We start from the raw sequence: 17,499 nt of genomic DNA, 5'->3' as shown, positions 1-17,499 counted from the left end.
CCGGTGATGAATAAAAGAAAGGAGCTGGAGCCTATCACAGCGCTGGGGCTCGCTCTTCCTCCCCACCGACCCAAGTTGGGCTCTTTAACAACTTCCAAACCTTCCCTCTGACACCCCCCCTTCTCCCCTCCGGGTCCCCCCCCCCCCTCTCCCCCGCATCCCCGTAGCGACAGGCACCAACCACCAAAAAAAAAAAAAAAAATAAAAAACGGGGGAGAAAAAAAAAAGCAGCAACAACGAAATAAGGGGGAAAGTCGGCTCCCCCCCCCCCCCCCTGCCCCCCCATCCCTAAGCCCAGCCCAGCACCGAGGCAACTTTGGATGTGTCTGCTTCTCCCAGCAGCCTGGGTTACATTCCTCCGGAGCGCCCGCTCAGGCCGGTCGTGACATAGCCCTAAAACTTTAAGAGGAATTTCTGGTGGGTGAGCCCTCCCCCAACCTCCCCCCCCCCTCCTTGTTATTATTATTATCATCATCATCATCATTATTTCGATTCTTATCCTTTTTATTTTTGGAGCAATGATTTCTCCCTTGTTTTGCAGCCGCGGGCTGGAAGAGAGGAACCCTTCAACCTCCCCGGAGAGGGCGACGAGAGGCGACCCCGCAGCTCCCTCCCTTCGCCCGGGGCTCGGGGGTGCCCCCGGTTCGCAGCGGAGCCCCTCCACCGCCCGGCCTGCCCCGCCATGGCAGCTCTGCCCGGGACGGTGCCGCGGATGATGCGCCCGGCTCCGGGGCAAAACTACCCGCGCACCGGCTTCCCCTTGGAAGGTAGGTCTGGGACACCCCCCCCCTCCCCGCAATGCCTATTTTCTTTTTTTTTTTTTTCCTTTTTTTTTTTTTTTTCCCCTGCTTTTTTTTTTTTCCTGGTGGATTTTCACAAAGGGGGAGCCGGGCTGGGTGGGCTCGAAGTTCAACTTAAATCAGAGGGTCCCGAGCCGAGCATCCGACTCCTCTCCGCCGTGTAGCCGCTTTCCCACGCCGTGCCCTTCCCCGCGCAGCTGTAGGGCTCCATCTCTGCGCCTTTCCGAGCTTTGCGTCCCCAAATTCCCTCCCCTGTTAAAACAGTTACAGGCAGCATGCGGGTTTTGGGGAGCACGTTCCGATATTTTCTTTCGACCCCCTAAAAAAGTCCCAGCCCTAAAGAGATAAGAAAAAAAGAAGGAAAAAAAAAAAAAAAAAGAGAGAGAGAAACAACCGAAGTGATTGTTTCCAACTTTTCCCGAGGAAAGCAGAACCCAAAGCCCAGAGCATCTGCTGGAGCCGGGAGCAGACGCGCGGCTCCAGCGCGGAGCGGGCAGCGGTGTGGCCTTGGCCGGGGCTGGTGAGGGGACACGGGGGGGGACTTGGGAGCTGTCACCTCGCGAAGTGTCATCCCCGTGTCATCCCCACCTCGCAGAGCTCCCAACTTCCCCGGTCGTCTGCTTTCCCTTTGTGTGGGCACCCGGCACCCGGGTTATTATTTCTGCCCAAGGCTGTGCGGGGGAATAAAATAAAAGAAAGCAAAATTAGAGCAGGAGCCCTTTCCCCGCATTTATTAACCGGGAGAATTTCATACAGACCGTGATCAAGTGGCGAAACTCAAACCTGTGGAAAGCCACGCAGGCTGCAAAACATACAAGCTGGGGGGATTTGCTGAAGTGCTTTTCTGTAGCAAATGAAGTAAAACAGACGGCAAGGGAAAGGATCAAAGGATTACAACAATATTTGCACAACATGACTGGGAATAATGAAAAGAGAGAGCGGCCGGCGGTTTTAGTGCCTCTTGAATGTAAAATTGGCCACTCGAGTGTTATCTGTCGATAATGATATATCCAGGGAGTGCTGGCCAAGTGACTTTGAATTAGTGGTGCATGATTCTTGTTAAATCGCGAGGCAATTTCTGGAATCGACTTTTCTTTGTAAAGAGAAAATCACCCCTTCGCCCCCTCCAGCCTTTCTGCAAATTACGCAGCTGAGTTCTTCCTTTCTTCCTTTTTTTTTTTTTTTTCTCCCTTCCCTAATTTCGAACCTGTGAAATCGTATTAATCTGCTAGATCCACCTCGGGAGATGCGGAGCACACCGGGGAGGGGAGCGCTGCTCGGGAGCGGCTCCGGCCGCGCAAGGTGCCGGGGACGCGGCGGGGGCTCCGCGCCCATCGCGGCTCCTCGAACGTGCCTAAAACCGGACCCAAAGCCCGGCAAAACCCCTCCGGGGTATTTAGAGGGGTTATTTACAAAAGTTTGCCTGCAAACAGATATCCGCCTGCCCGTAACTCGGAGCGAGGAGCGGAGAGCGCCTTAGTGGGAAGTGGGAACTTTTGGGTTTGTTTGTTTGTTTTTAGCTTTGCCATGCAGTTTTAAAAATCTTTTCCTATTTCCACCGGCGGTCTGGTTTAAAACGTACGCGTGAAATGCCAAAAATACGTACAGACGCATAAGCACCTCGGGGAGAGCAGGGAGATGGGGGAGTGCGGCTCCGGGACCCTTCATTTTCGGCCCCTCGGTGGGAAAACTTTCCCGTTTTCCCAGGGCACGGCGTTAGGGATGCGGGACAAAAGCCGAGGCCAAGGGCTAGGAGCGGTTTCTGCCCGGCTTTAGGGCGCAAAAGCCGGGGGCGCAAACTAGAGGTGCGGGGAGGGACGCGCCGCGTTTGGCCGGATTCTCCCAATTTTTCTATTTTTTATATTTTTTATTTTTCCGCGCTCCAGTGTCCACCCCGCTGGGTCAGGGCCGGGTGAACCAGCTCGGAGGGGTTTTCATCAACGGGCGTCCTCTGCCCAACCACATCCGCCACAAAATCGTGGAGATGGCTCACCACGGCATCCGGCCCTGCGTGATATCTCGGCAGCTGCGCGTCTCCCACGGCTGCGTCTCCAAAATCCTCTGCAGGTACCAGGAGACGGGCTCCATCCGGCCCGGGGCCATCGGAGGCAGCAAGCCCAGGGTGAGTGCAAGGTGGGGGCCGCGCTACAACTTGGGCCGGTGACCCCCCCACACACACCTCCCCAAACTCCCCGAGGTTAGGAAGCATCGGGAGGGGGGATTTTGGATTTTGGGACGGGGAGCGGTAGAGGGAAGGTGGAGGGGAAGGGGCTGTGAGCAAGCGGCAGTTTGCAGGCTCGGCTGGGGAGAGAGCCCGGTGCTGGGTGATGAAGAAATAAATGAACGCGGGATTCCCCGTGCAACAAGTGGCCACGTTCAAGGGTTCGCTTCAGCCCCCGTGCGCGGGGAGGGGGTGAGCCGGTTTCCTTCAGGGAGCTATAGACCGATGGGTCCCCTCTCCCCCAAAAGCATCCCTCACACCCTCTCCTTCCCCTCTCCGGGCTCACGATAAATCCATGCTTGCTGTCTCCTTGTCCCCCTGAGACTTTAGTTTTAAGGGGGGTGAGTGGACTCCACAGCTGTGGGAGAGGAGTGCCTTCTCCCAGCTTTGTTTTCCTCCTTTCCACCCCTCAAATACCTATTCTTGACCCCAAAACTATCGGCCTGGCTTAATTTTTTCAATTAAAAGGTCTTTCTCTCTCCCCCCTTCCCTCTCTCTGCGCTTGCACACGCGGGCACACACTGGTGGCCATTGACCACAAAAGCAGGTTGCGACTCCCGACGTGGAGAAGAAAATCGAGGAGTACAAGCGGGAGAACCCCGGGATGTTCAGCTGGGAGATCCGGGACCGGCTGCTGAAGGATGGGCACTGCGACCGCAGCACTGTGCCCTCAGGTGAGAAGGCAGCCTGGCCAGCAGGGTCCCCACGGCCAGAGAGAGTTGTTTTGGGGCATGGTTATCTCTAGCTGACACCAAATGCATTCCCAGGGGCTGCAGGCATCCTCTCCCCTCTTACTTTGAATGGGAAGGGGGGAAATGATTGCCCCAAGTAAACCCTGCTGCAGCAAATAAGCACAAGGTGGAGGTGAGGAGTGTTTGCGCCCTGGATGCGCAGAGCTACTGGGGAAAAAAAAAAGAAATGCAATAAAGATAATTTCCCCAATTTATCTCAGCTCTCTGGAAAGTACCAGGAGTCCTCACCTTGGGCAGAGCATGCATGGGGCAGGCCCCAAACTGGGAGTAAAGGGGATCCCACTGGGTCTTTGCCCCACTCGACTCGGTGGGAGCATGCGTGCAGCTGTGCTTCTCTCAGTCCGGGCTTCCCATCACCCCCAGGAAGCAGTGCTGTACCCCAATCTTGGGCTGTGCCGAGGGTCTGGTCATTTTTTTTAGGTCCTGGCTCCTCTGGCTAAAAGTTTCCCTCTGCTCTGGGGAGGCTGAGCCTCCCCTTCAGGGCACAGTTCCCCCAGAGTGAGGTCCAGAGGAAGGCCTGGGGCTGGATCCAGCTGGTGAGGCCTCACCAGGTACCCCATAGGGTGCAAGCCAAATCCCCAACACAAAGCTGTTGGTAACCCCAGGGGGAAAACATCCTGGGACACCCTGCACGCAGCCCCCTGGGGTTCTGGGACTTCTGGGTGGAGGATGAGGAGTGCATCCAACCTGGGGCATCCATGCCATCGGCTCGTGGCACCTCAGGGGAGAAGCCAGAAGCACTGGGGCAGGTGTGGCAGAGCAGGCAGGTGCAGTGCGCCCCTGGAAAAGGGGGTGAGCTGCCCTCTGTGGGGGCTCCTGCATGTCTGGGAGGCTCTGGCTTGGGTTTCCCCACCGGCTCCCGCGTTGCATTCCCAGGCAGCTTATATTTGCCTTCTTGTCTTTGACTGTCTGAGGTTTAGTGAGTTCGATTAGCCGTGTGCTACGCATCAAATTCGGGAAGAAAGAGGAAGAGGAGGACTGCGACAAGAAGGAGGAAGATGGGGAAAAGAAGGCCAAGCACAGCATAGACGGCATCCTGGGCGACAAAGGTTAGAGGCGGCCGTGTGTGCCCTGGGCTGGGCTGGAGGGGACTGGTGGGCCCAGGGACATGTCCCTGCCCGCTCAGATCGATAACAAATAGGGGCTGGCCCCAGAGCCCTCTATTTTTGCCTTTCCAGAAAGGTCTGGTGTCAGAGTCAAGGTGCGGTGCTGCCCTGGCAGGGTCCAGTGGTACCCAGCCCCTTGGGGTCCGGATGCTTTTCCCATCCCTGGGAGGAAGAGTTGTCAGTGTTTTGCTCACAGCTGCTCCAGGTCAATTATTTATAAAGGGGGAAAGAGATGGCCGGGGGAGGCATCTCTGATTCCTAAATGAATTTGTTAAACAGATTTCTCTCCTGCTCTCTAAGTGGTCCCCTGAAACTCCGGCTGACAGTTGACCGATTTGGCCAATCAATATCAATTAGGGAGCCCAGGATGCGCGCTGCTGTGGGGCTGTGGTGGGAGCCACCAGCACCGGGCAAGGGGGGGCTGTGGATGGAAGCACGCGGGGGGCTGCCCCCCTGAGTGAAATAATAAATAGGGATAATAAAGCTGGGGCTGCTGATGAAAGGCCTGAGGCCAGTTGCGGAGCCGGGGGAGAACTGGTGACACCTCCTACGGCTGGTGCTTTCCTCTCATGGGATGAAAAATCAAACTTTTTCAAGCTCCTTGTGCCTGGGGAAATGTGGGGTTGGGGGCGAGGCGCAGCTGGAGCAGGCCGTGTGGCTTAGGTAGTTTTAGTTTTGGCAAGTTGGGGATGGGGGGAAGGGGGAGATGGCTCCCCAGCCCCCCACAAAGAGGAAAGGTGGTGTTTTTAGTGGATGTGATTGAAGCTTGTCAAACGGGGGGAAACTTAAAGGAGAGGGAGGCAGTGGTTCGGGCACGGAATTTTATTCCCTCGTGTCAAAGAGGTTTTGCTATTTCTCTTCAAAATTGATGGCAAAATGGCGATGGCACAGGCCCGTCAGGGTCGCACTGGTGTTAAAGCGGTGGGAGTTTGGGGAAACTTCGCGACATCGCCGACGGAGCGGGCACAAAGTCCTTCCTGCGTGGAAACGCTCCCACGTCCACGCGTGGGAAGCAGGGCGATTGCTTGTGGAGTTCCTGACTGCAAAGTTTTTCCCCAATTTGAGACAATGCGGGTGAGCGGGGAATATTGAAGTGCAGTGAATTTTGGGCAGAGAAAAGCTTCTCCGTGTCACCATCAAACGTTACTGGGAGTTTTAAATGAAGGTGCACAAAAGGGGGTTCTTTAAGGGTCCGATCCTTTTTTTTTTTTTTTTTTTTTTTTTCTCCAACCTTGAAGATGAACTTCACTTACAAAGACCTTTAAGTCTATTGAACCTTTATAAGCAAAAGATTCCCGGCCACAAAAGCAAACATTAGAAGAAAAAAAAAAAAGAAAGGAAAAAAAAAGAAAGAAAAAAGAAAAAGGGGAAAAAAGGGGGAAAAACCCTAGGCTGCCTTAAAAATGGAGTAAAGGGATGGGGGAGGGAGGGCTTGTCTATTCTCATTCAAAATTCTGCAAGGAGGAGAAAAAGTTTGGACAAAGGGCCAAGGAAGGGAAGAAAGGGAGATAAATTATTCAAAACTCCCTGCTGTTAGATAGTTTTGTAATATTATAGGACCGTCTGTTGGAAAAAGGATAGCCGTTGGACGTTGCAAAATGTTGCTTGTGATTTGGAAATAGGCGATGCTCATTTGCAAATCGGGTCCATTGTGTGTGAGGAGAGCTCCCCCCGTATCACGCCGCGGTTTATTTCTTTTTATTTCGGGGGGGAGCTTTGGGGGCTTTAAAGATTTATTTTCTTCGGGTCCCGTAGCTTCAAAAAGAAAAAAATTGGAACTGCGGGATGATTTTTTTTTTTTTTTTTCCCCTGTTCGTGTCCCCCCCACCCCTCCCTCCCAAAATCACCACGACCGCAGTAGCTGGAGGCTTTTTTATTCCGTAATAATATGCAGAATTGCGTGTCAACAAGCAAAACAGAACGGGCTCCGTTCCTGAGCGGGTAATATCGCAGACAAAACACGAGCCCCCAATTTTAGGAACCCAACCCGTTTGCAGTCGAGTGCTAATTTGGGCAAATTCGGGTGCGGGAGCCCGCGGAGCGCCGCGCTGCCCATCCCGAGAGATAACCCCCGAATTACGTGCGCTTGGCTTTCTTTATTTGGTTGATTTTTGTTGAGGTTGTTGTTGTTTTTCCTGCCCCGTAATGATGCCGGGACTCTGCGGGTTGGGGTAAAATCCTCCCCAAAAGCCCGAAGCCGGGGGGGGAGCCACAGCCGCCGGAGGAGCGGAGCCAGGGGGTGCCGGGGAGCGTTGGGATCCGCCGCTGCCTCGGGACCGGGAGTGCTAAAAAAATAATCAGAATACAGCCCAGTCCCTTCAACCAGTGTGCATTTCGAAATGTTTTAATAATAGCCCCAATTAAGGTAAATGATGACCGTTCAACTTGTAAATCACTTAGAGGCGGGGAGTGCGCGCTGTGTATTTTGCTTTTTTTTTTTTTTAAATCTGAAATAACAATACGCTTCGGAGGTCTCTTCCCCCGCACCCGACCAATTTATTTTATTGTATTTTTTTTTAAGGGGAGGGAGGGCGAGGTTTGCCACAAACCCACAAAACCACCAACGCGTTCTTGACACTTGTTCCCCAGCTCAGCTTTTACTGAGTGGCTCTGTGGGTTTTTGACTATTACTATTTTTTTTTTTTAACACCTTTTCATTATTTTCGCGGATGGGGGCGGCACGGGAGAAGGAGAAAGAGGAGAGGGGAAACTTTGTTTTGGCCTTTTTCCTCTTGACAAACGCCTTTGCTCCATTTGCGGGTTCTCCTTGCGGGGAGCCAGGGGAAGACAGCCCTAAATGCTCTCTCTTTTTAAGTGTTAAAGAAAGCTTCCACCCTGCGCCTGTTTCTTTCTATCGTCTGCTTGGCATTTAATAATGTTAAGACTTATTAGAGCTGGTAATGAAAACTGTGGCTGTTGAATAGGGAGCTGTGTTGGAGAAGGGTGTAATAGCTCCAAGGCATGCTAAGAAATGTATTTATCCCCAATCAGTACTCACTCTCTGAGTTCCCAGCACAAACGTTAAGTTGAAGGGTTTTAAGGCAGATTAAATTGAGCCTTTATTTCTTTGCACTTTCATCTTTAAACGGCTCACTCCAGCTAGCCCTGGGCATATATTCATGAGGCTTCACTTTATTTTTTATTTTTTTTTATCCTTGTTAAGACCGAGTTATTATTATTTGGTGTTGTTGTTATTTATTATGACTGTTGGGGTTTATTAGGGAGGGTCACGTCTGGGTGATGCGATGCTCCCCCGCACCGCGAGATGCGAGGTGGGGAGAGTGGGGGGGGGGGGATAATTTGGGCAGCCCCAAATTAAAGGGGGGCAAGGGGGGAGAGCGTAGGCCCGGCTGCCCTCAGGGGAGGCTCGGGGCTGGAGCTGCAGGGGCAGGCGGGACTGACGTGCGAGTTTTCATATTTTTTAAAAAATATATATTTTTAATTATATATATTTTATTAGTGTCCTCCTCTGCTTTATTTCTCTTGAGCTCCGCTTTATTGCACGGGGCTTCCAGCACCGAGCTCTGCCCCATTTTTTTCCCTTTCCTTCCCCCCCCGGTTAGAGTGGCAACATTGCGTGGGTGCCTTGCGAGGTCGGGAAGGCCGCGTGTGGAAGAAGGGACTGGAAGAGGATTTTGGTTTATTGGGGGCTGGAAACGTGAACAGGTGGGAGCAGCAGCGGGGGGCTGCTGGGGTGCACCCCCCGGTACTAACGGTGGCATTTGTTGCCCGCCGGTGCAGGGAGGTTCGGGTTTTTTTATTTTTTTAGGGGTGGGAGGGAGGTTCGGGTATGTGCACAGGTCCTGCCAAATTTAATTAGGGTCAGGGCTGTGAATGGATACACAGCAAGGGTGCGGGATGGGGGGGCTGGGGGGGCTTCCCTTGCTTTCACACCTGGGAAGTGGCTTTGTCCCCCTGAGCCGGGGGGGAGGGGTAGCCCCTTTATCAGCAAACAATCTGCATCGATTTAAAACCAACAAGCGCTTTCTCTGTAAATGTGTGTTTAGGAGGGAAATGGGGGGGAACAGACACTTCATCAAATCAAGGGATTACGAAAGGTTGGCAATCTAATCAAACAGAGACCAAGCGGGATTTGTGAGTGTTGCGAGTGGGATCAGCTCTAATAATGGGGGGCAGGAAAGAGATAGGGTAGTGTCAAGCAATTCATTGGCTTTAGGCTCAGTTATTCTGTGCATATTTCAGGGAGAGAGAGAGGAGAGGGGAGGGAAAAGGAGAAAAAAAAATACAGGGAGAGGGAGAAGGAAGGGGGGCTGTATGTGAGCACACACGGAGCTTACATGTCACAAAAAAAGCTGAGACAAATGAGGTACAACAATAAACACAGATAACAATTACAAAGGCAAACAGTGGCTTTTGGGAACAAGTAGCTGCAGAACCTGGTCTACATAAACAAAGTAGGCAAATGTTTGCAAGATAAACTCCTTCCTAAATCAAGTGTGACGGGAAGGAGAGAAGAGAGGAGGAGAGATAAGGTTGGAGAGGGGAATAAACGAGTATAATCTAATACAAGACGTTTTAAAAAACAAACTTAAGACAAGGATGCGGGGAGAGAGGTTCAATTATACACTAGGAAGTGAAATAATATAAGGGAGACGTTTATGATCCGGGGCTTGCTTGCTTGTTTGTTTTCTGCTTTTCCCCCCCTTCTTTTCGGAGGGAGAAGGGGTCGGGTTGTGGGGCTGGGGAAACAACCGCGGCTGCGGGCAGGGGAGCAGGCGGGGGGCAGGAGCTGGGCTGGTAAATGCAGGGGGAAGGGGAAAGGGAAGGAAATACGGGGCCGAGCCAGGGCTGCCCGATTTGAAGGTGGATGGCAGACTGTGCGTGAGCCACGGGGAGGGATAGGGAGCGGCTATTTTGCCGTTCGTAATCGAGTGGGGGAGATGGATGCCGCGATAGAGGAGGGGAGGAAGGAAGCTGGAAGGTATATTTCTAATCCCAGGTTTTGTCGGTAATTGGGGTAGAAGAGAGGAGGCACAGATTGAATTAAGCGGCAGGAAGACTGCGAGGCAAATGTGGGATCCAGGTGTGCGCGGGGATTGTTCGGAAACAAACGGTCCCCCCCCACCCCCCAAAAAATAAAAAAAAACGCTCTTAATGCCCGAATAATTTTAAGAAGTAGTTTAAGGCTGTGTTGGGGTTTATTCTCTGCTTTATATATATATATATGGATCTCTCCAAATGAGAATAGTATATAAGAGGGGAGAGACGTGTCTGCAGTATGGTTAAAGGAATTAGATATTTACCAGTTTGAAATAAGCCTGGTTATAAAAAAGCGAGAGAGAGAGACACTGAAAAGATGAGACGGGAGAACACTTCAAACGAATTCATCATCTGGAGTGGTGAAGAGGAGATTTAGAGACAGTATTGGGAAGTTATTTAGATATTAATAACATATTTTCCTGAGGCGTCAGGAGTGCCTCCATACGCACTTTTTTCTCGCAGCTATTTGGCTGGGTGAAATATGGGAGACCCAAATGTTGGGAAGAGATAACACAATCAGCCTAGCCCTGGTCCTGTGACTGCATCATAGCATTAAACCCGGATTAACCTCCCCTTTCTCCCCTCCCCCCCCTCCGCCCCCCCCTCCCCCCCCCGAGAAGCTTTCCAAATTTTTCAGGGGAATTTACATGGCAGGATTTTAAAGCATATATAACACTAGCCTTAAAGCTGTAAGGTACTTACTCGAGCATTAGGGTAAGGCGAGGGGGAAGCATCTTTCTGAAAATTACGTCTGCTACAAAAGAAATAAGCAAATAAGGGACCCTCTTAAGACCTGAGCTTTGGAGATATTATATTTATAGAGCCTATTCTCAAAAAAAAAAGCCCATTTCAATCAGCTGCCACATAACTCCTCTCTACCAATGGCTTTTTTTTTTTCCTTTTCCTTTTTGTTAATCTGAACTTCACTCTGGTTTGGACTTTTTTTTTTTTTTTTTTGGGTGGGAGGGGGAGGAGGTGAGAAAATGCTGGGGGCTGCCGGCCGGGCAACAGCGGGGACTGCTAGCTGGATGGGGACAAGGACGGGGATGGGAATGGGTTTGGGGATGGAGACAGGGATGGGGACACCGCTGCCGGACTCTGGTGGCACCGTTTCCCCCTCGAGGGGGTGTTGAAGATGCAGGTGGAGCAAGCAGCCGGCCGGGTGGTGGTGGTGAGGGGGGGGCTGCGTATGAGGAGGGGCGGGTCCCTTGTCCTTTCTATCCCGAATCAGCCCAGAAAAAGAAATGAAGGAATAAATGGGCGCAGGTGCGGGTGGGCAGCTGACAGCGGGACAGGGATGCGGCGGGGCCGGGGGCAGCGACCCTGCTGCATCCCCCTAAAAAAAAAAAAAAAATATATCTCATCTTCATCCTTCTCACCGGCTCATCCCTCCCCGGGGACGGAGCTCGGTGCGCACAGCATTTCGCGTGAACTGGCCCCAAAAGCGATGAGATGCCAGACGACGCCCGGTTGGGGGGGGGGTTGAGGACTGGCAGCGGGGGTTTTTTGGATGAGTTCGGGCAGAGGGCTGCGGGGGGGAACGGCAGGGACAGGGGCAGGGAGAGAGAAGAAGTAGGTGAGGAAAAGTAGAGGCAGCTTGAGGAAATTGAGAAGCTTATAGTCTTTGATCCTTGGATGCTTTTCGTTATCAGAAACATTTGTGGTGACACCGGTACAAAGGAAGTTCATCATATTACAGACTGCTCGGGCCGCTTGCAGGAATCGCTGTCTATTAATTAGCAGGCGCTCTGTCTTGTGGGACACGGGAGATCTGAGGCTGCACATTACGTGCTTGGATGGCTCCGGGTCCGGCTCTGAATTGCTGCTGCAAAGGGCCCTTCTTGCGCCAAGGTCCTGCGGGGGCAGCGGAGGGGGGGGGACAGCCTGCTCCTGCCCTGTGCCTGCAGCTATACCAGTGCCAGGGGTGTGGATGTGCCCACAGCTACTGGGTGATGGATGGCCCTGGGCTGGGGGGGTGGCAGGGCTGCGCTATCCGTGCTGGGGGGCCGGGGAAGGGGCGCAGCGCTTGTTTCGGGGGGGATCCCCGCCGCCAATAGCGACCCGAAAAACCTCTCCGCACCCCGTTGGGTCTTCCCGGAGAGAAGGCAGCTGGAAATGGGGGGGGTCCCTCCTTTCAAGGCACAACCCAAGGGATGTTCCAGCCCTGCCCGCGCTCCCCTTGCACCTCCATCTGTCCGGGAAGCGCTGGCAAGGGGTGAAAAAACTTTTTTTTTCTTTTTTTTTTTTCTTTTTTTTTTTTTGGGGGGGGGAATAAAATGGCGTTCAAGGAGGGGGTCGCGCTTCTTATGGCGCTGGGGACACGGGAGGGCACTCAGGGTTGCTCGGCAGTGTGTGCGTGTGGGGGGGGGGAGCCGCCTCCATTTACACCCGCTGCCCCCCCTTCAGAGCCGGCCGCCCCCTGCCCCCGGGCTCCCTCTGGAAGGCAGAGGAAGCCCTTCTTGGTTTTCACTCTTCTCTGTTTTTTTGTTGCTGTTGCTAAAATTGGAAGGAAGCACTTTGCCTGACCCTGGAGAGTGGGGCTGGGGGCACGGCGGCCTGCGAGGCTCCCGCTCGGGGTAGGTGCGGCAGCCGTGGGGAGAACGAGGGGGGGGGGGGGGGGGACACCCGGCAGCCTTCAGCCTTCAGTGGCTTCTTTGTCCGGAGCCCCTAAAGAGCGCGGATCAAAGTGACCTGGTGGCTTCTTGAAAGGAGGGAGAGGGGAGGGGGAAACTGCGGGCTCCGAGCCGCGCGGCTGCGTCCCCGCCGAGAGGTGGCTGTCCCCAAAGTGTGGGGGGGGGGAGGAGGAGAGGGGGTCCCCACCGGCCTGCCCAGCCCCCTGGGGGGGGGGTCCAGGGGGCTGCCCCCTCCCCGCTCTGCCGCCTGAGTCGGGATGGGGACGGGGATGGAGACGCAGCCGCCACGGGCGGGGACGCAGCATTGCCGTGTCCCCGGCCCCCGGGGGCCGTCCCCAACCCTTGGTGGTGGTGGGGGTGCTGAAAAAAATTAATTTTCCTCTTTTCGAGGGGAGCGGGGAAGGGAAGGGGGGGCACGGGGACACCTGCCTCTGACCCACTGCCATCGCCATTTGCGCCCGCATCTTGAGTGGAGGGAAAAGTCCGAAGCGACGGCAATTCTGTAATTTATTTATTTTCCGTTCCCATTATGGGGACGAATTGATTTGCATATTTATTGGGAATTAAAGGAGAGAGAGGAAAGTTGACTCGACAGGATTTCTCAACGAGAAACTGGTTTCGAGCAACTTCAAGTGGAGTTAAAAACGCTCGGGTGATTTTTCGCCTCTCCCGAAGTTAGCACAAACGTCCTCAAACCGCCCGCGAAACTTCCCACGGGCAAACAGCTCAAAAAAATTTGGGGTTCGAGCTTCACCGATCCGAACAGAGCCCAGGCTTGCGCTTTAATAAAGATCCCCTGGTTGCATTATTTTGCATTTTTAAATGTATAAGCGTCCTTGAAAAGAGAGGGTGAGCGTACAAAGGACACTTCGATGTCGAGGGATATTCAGGGGACAGTCATGTTTAAATTCGCTACAATTGTCCCCAGCACATTTGATTGCTCGAAAAAAGAAAGAAACACTGACATGAATAGGAATGGGGGGGTTGGGGGGAGGACGACACGGCATTAATAGCCCCCAACCTTTGTATAGTATAAATTATCCAAGAGAGGGCAGATAGCCGGAGCTGCTGGTGATTTTAAAGAGCTATATCTATATCCACGTAGTTACGTGCGGATTTGGTGAAAAGCTGGCATTTTCTGGAGGGATTCGTTATTTATGTGCAGGAACTCACTTCTTGCAAATTCTTTCCCCACTTCTCGAGGAGATGACTGTTTGATGCTAAATAGCAGCAAATTGAGCTATTTGAAGGTGCGCTTTTTTTTTTTTTTTTTTTTTTTTTATGTGAAAATGGGAATATTCGGTTTGTACCTTGTTGCTCTGTTTCTTTTTCCTGGACTTTTCTCCTTAATCTCCTTCCAGCCACAAACCCTCCCTTGTGCGTGCTGCTGAATGTGCTCGCAGCGGGTAAGCTGCAATTTCCATTCCTGAAACTCCAGCAAAAGGAGGAGAAAAGTTTGCAGATTTAACAAATGTGTTTTTTTTTTTTTTTTCTTTAAAAACAAACAAACAAAATAACCCCGTTCTCGCTGCCTTCAGTTCACCGGAGGGGGGATGTGTGAAGAGGGAGAGGCGGCACAGCCCCAGATTAGGACGCATATAGAGGACGAGGGGATCCAAGCTGTTTAAATCTGAGTGATGTTTTTGGGGAAAATATATATAAATATAGACAGTGTCAAAACCACCGTGCTTCTCAGGGGAAAATGCACACAGGTTAACGGTGCAGACGTAGGCAAACCTCTGTCAAGGGGAAAACTCGTTGGGGCAAACTGCTGAAGAACGAAATAACTTCAGGGCGGAACAGAGATCCGCGTGGGGTTCGGTTGCCAAGGGTCCCCCGGGGAGAAAAACTCATCGCAGACCCCCCCCACCCCTACCCACACAATCGCATGTCGCGATCGGTTCCTCCCTGCGAGGCAGCCGGGCAGGGCAGAAGCGAAGCCCCCGCGCATCGCCGCATCCCGGCCGCTGGGGCTTCGTGACTTTTCTCGCCGGTTCTCAACTTTACCCCGGCTGAATTTGATCTTTTTCACTCTTTTTTTTGCCTCCCTCCCACCTCCCCCCCCCCCCCCCCCCGCCTTTTATGACGGTATTTTTTCTCACTCTGTTTTCTCCCCTTAACCTCCTCTTTTTGTTGTCCGCCTTTCATTTGAAGCGAGGCTTTACAGCTTGCTACACTTTCTAAGTGCATCAATAGCCACTTTAGAAATACAAACAACTTTTAAAGATAAAATAACCAAACCAGAATGGGACTTTCAATGGGGGAATAGTTGTTGTCCTTTACCATGGAGTGTGCAGCCGCCTCTGCCTAATCCAGCTTTCATTTTCACCGACAAATGCCAAGAATCTATATCTGTCTCCCAACCCCTCGGGAGCTTGATTACACGACAAAAGGCTGCCATTATCCGCGGGAGAAAACAGGGAGGGGACACGGGGGCTCGGGCCTCTGAGGATGAGGGCATCTCCAAACTATTGACTTAGTGGATGAAGTCAAGAGCAAACACGCTGAGATCTAAAGGGGGGAAGACGCTTGCGGAGGAGGGGGGGGGGGGGGCGGGTGGTCAGAGAAGGAGAGGAGGAAAAGTGGCAGCAGAAAGCCCTTGGGAAGGGGAGATCCTGGGGGGGGGATGGGGGAAATCATCCCGCCGGTGGAAGGGCTTTTTCCCCCTCCAGAGCGCCCACCCGACCCCCTGTTATCCTCCCCCCCCAAGCCCCTGCACATGCCCTCGTTTCCCGGCGAGTTTCCTCCCGCCGAGCCCAGGTTTTCAGCCCCCGGGGAACTTGGGGTCTCTCCCCCAAGAAGGAAAAAGAAGGAAAAGAAGGGGGACAGCCCAAGCTCGGGGGCGCGGCGGCCGAACCCCGCTTTTCCCCTTAAACCGGGAACGAGCTGGGTCAAGGTCGAGCTCCGGGAGCTGAGAGGGGGCATGGAAATGGGAATGGGCCGGAACCCACCCGTGGAGCCCCCACGGGTCCGGCAGGGAGGGGCAGACACCCCACGTCGGCTCTTTTCAGGTTTAAGTCGCCGCGTTTGCATGACTGCCTCATCAGCCACCGCTGCGCGGGGATTTGCGGGCCGCGCTCATCCCGGCCCGTCGCGGACAAAAGTTATTTCAGCCCTATCTGTAATTTATCTGGGTCACCCAGGGAGAAATCCTCCGGGCACGGGGAGTCCTACGAGCAGCACCAAAGGAGTCCCACAGCCCTTAATTATTCTTTAATCAACCTAATGCTGTGGTCCCTTTAAAGGGCTTCCTTTGGTGCAAGCGCTGCATTTAAGCATCTGCTTTCTGGCCGAGTTTGGGGAGCCAAAAACCTACACCAGTTTAAGAGATTTAAAGGTGTGAACGCGTGCTTCGGGCTGGGCCCCGCGAGCGTCCCTTTTTCTGTAATCCCAGAAGTGCTAAACAAAGGAAGGGGGTGGCGGTGATAACCCGGAGGATCCGATTTAAACTACAAAAGCACACAGGGAGCCTAAATTCATCTTTTAGGCGAGTTTATCCCCTCGGATGGAGAGCAGGCTGTTTGCAGCGGGGGCAGCGTGTGGATGCTTGCAGGGAGCGAGCCGAGCATCTCGGCTTCGGGGCCAGCTGGGCTTCATCCTCACAACACAACCCAGTCGTGTGGTTTTATTTATTTATTTATTTTGTGCGAGTGTTTGTTTTCATTTTTCGCTCTGTATATATGTAAAGAAAAAGGCGGTGAACCTGCTGCTCGCAGCGGTTCTCTGGCCGGGGCTACACGGGACCCTGGGGTCCCTCGCTGAGTTTTTTTTCTCTGGGGAAGCTGCACGGGATCCCCCGGCTTTGCAGTCCTGTGGACAGTTCAGTGTCTGGCAGGGAAAGAGCAGCTGCTGCGAGAGGGAGAATAAGTATCGGAAGAAAGAAAAATCCTCGTAATCTTGGGACGTTAATAATCTACGCTGCCCTGAATCCCAAAAGGCAGCGGGACCGTCTCTCTGATTTATTTTTATGCTAGCCTAGTTTGCATCCCAAAGAAGTAAACTGCTATTTTTAACCACTGGTTTAAAGCTTAATTAAAAGCCCCTAAACTGATTGTTTTGAAAATTGATTTAGAGGAATTGCCCCAGGGCTGAGACGCTATCTAAGCCAAGTTGCAGTCCCAGAGCTCTCAGTGGTGTCTGAATCGTTAACCCCGAAGAGCCGGGAGTCGCGGGGCTGGATGACACATGGGCTGGCCGGGCTCCTCACGCCCCCTGGAAAGAAAGGTCCTTTGTTAGCCCCGGCTACTGGCTTGCTCGGGTGGATCTCCGCCGGTTTCCTGGCGTTGCGAGCTTTAATTGAATTAAGAGAAGCTCTGCGATGCTGGTGACACCGGGACGGGAGAGCTCTGCCTTTCATCTGCGGCTCAGCGGCTGAGCCCGGCGGGGGAGGGCGGCAGGAGCGCGCCGGGGGGAGAAGAGGGGGTTCGGGCACCCCCCCAGGGTGGCTCTGCTGCCAGGGCTGGGTGCCCGGAGCCCTCCCTCCGCCCGCTGCCCCCCCGGTGGGGGAGGCTTTACCTGCTACCAGCGGGTGAGGTGGAAGCTGGCTTGAAGGCTTTGTGGCTGGGGAAGGGAAGTGGCGCTTCAGCCCCGTAATTAGATGTAAACAAGAATAGAGACGGGGCTCCGTGGTCAGACAACTTGATTGTGAAGGGATTAACACCTAAGTAAACCAATAAAGGCTCCGCGGGGATGGCGAGAGGGCTGCGGGCCAGGCAAGCCCGGCGGGGCATATGGGGGCACCCCACCCTACCCCACCCGGGAACGGCGCTTTCGTCCCCGCCGAGGCACGCGTGGGACCCCCCGAGCCCCAGCGGCTTCAGGAGCCCGTGTTTGAAGGCTCTGAGTAAAGGTTTGGGCCGGTTTTGCTGTTGGTGCTCCCTGGGAATCGCCCTTCACAATGCCTCAAGGCAGGTATCCTCCCATCGCCCCTAATTAACGGGGAGAATAAATGAATGGGAAAGGGTCCCCCACCCGCCCACGTGCGGG

General features: G+C 53.5%; 1 protein-coding gene across 9 annotated transcripts in view; it reads left to right on the top strand.

Annotated features, from left to right (window-relative positions):
* Positions 1–263: 263 nt before the first annotated feature.
* Positions 264–17,499, top strand: part of PAX7 (paired box 7) — a 102,859-nt gene continuing 85,623 nt past the window's right edge. For 2 of the 9 annotated variants that reach the window (XM_072026708.1, XM_072026712.1), the window contains exons 1-5: positions 264–417; positions 542–767; positions 2,687–2,922; positions 3,569–3,695; positions 4,694–4,822. In XM_072026708.1, the coding sequence (XP_071882809.1) occupies positions 683–767; positions 2,687–2,922; positions 3,569–3,695; positions 4,694–4,822 (577 nt within the window). In that variant the 5' untranslated portion in view covers positions 264–417; positions 542–682. 9 annotated transcript variants of the gene reach the window in all.

This window comes from Anas platyrhynchos, chromosome 22, assembly GCF_047663525.1.
Source record: "Anas platyrhynchos isolate ZD024472 breed Pekin duck chromosome 22, IASCAAS_PekinDuck_T2T, whole genome shotgun sequence".
In the NCBI taxonomy this organism is placed as follows: Eukaryota; Metazoa; Chordata; class Aves; order Anseriformes; family Anatidae; genus Anas; species Anas platyrhynchos.
The sequence above is the reverse complement of the archived record's forward strand: the minus strand, read 5'-3'. Positions and strand labels throughout refer to the sequence as shown.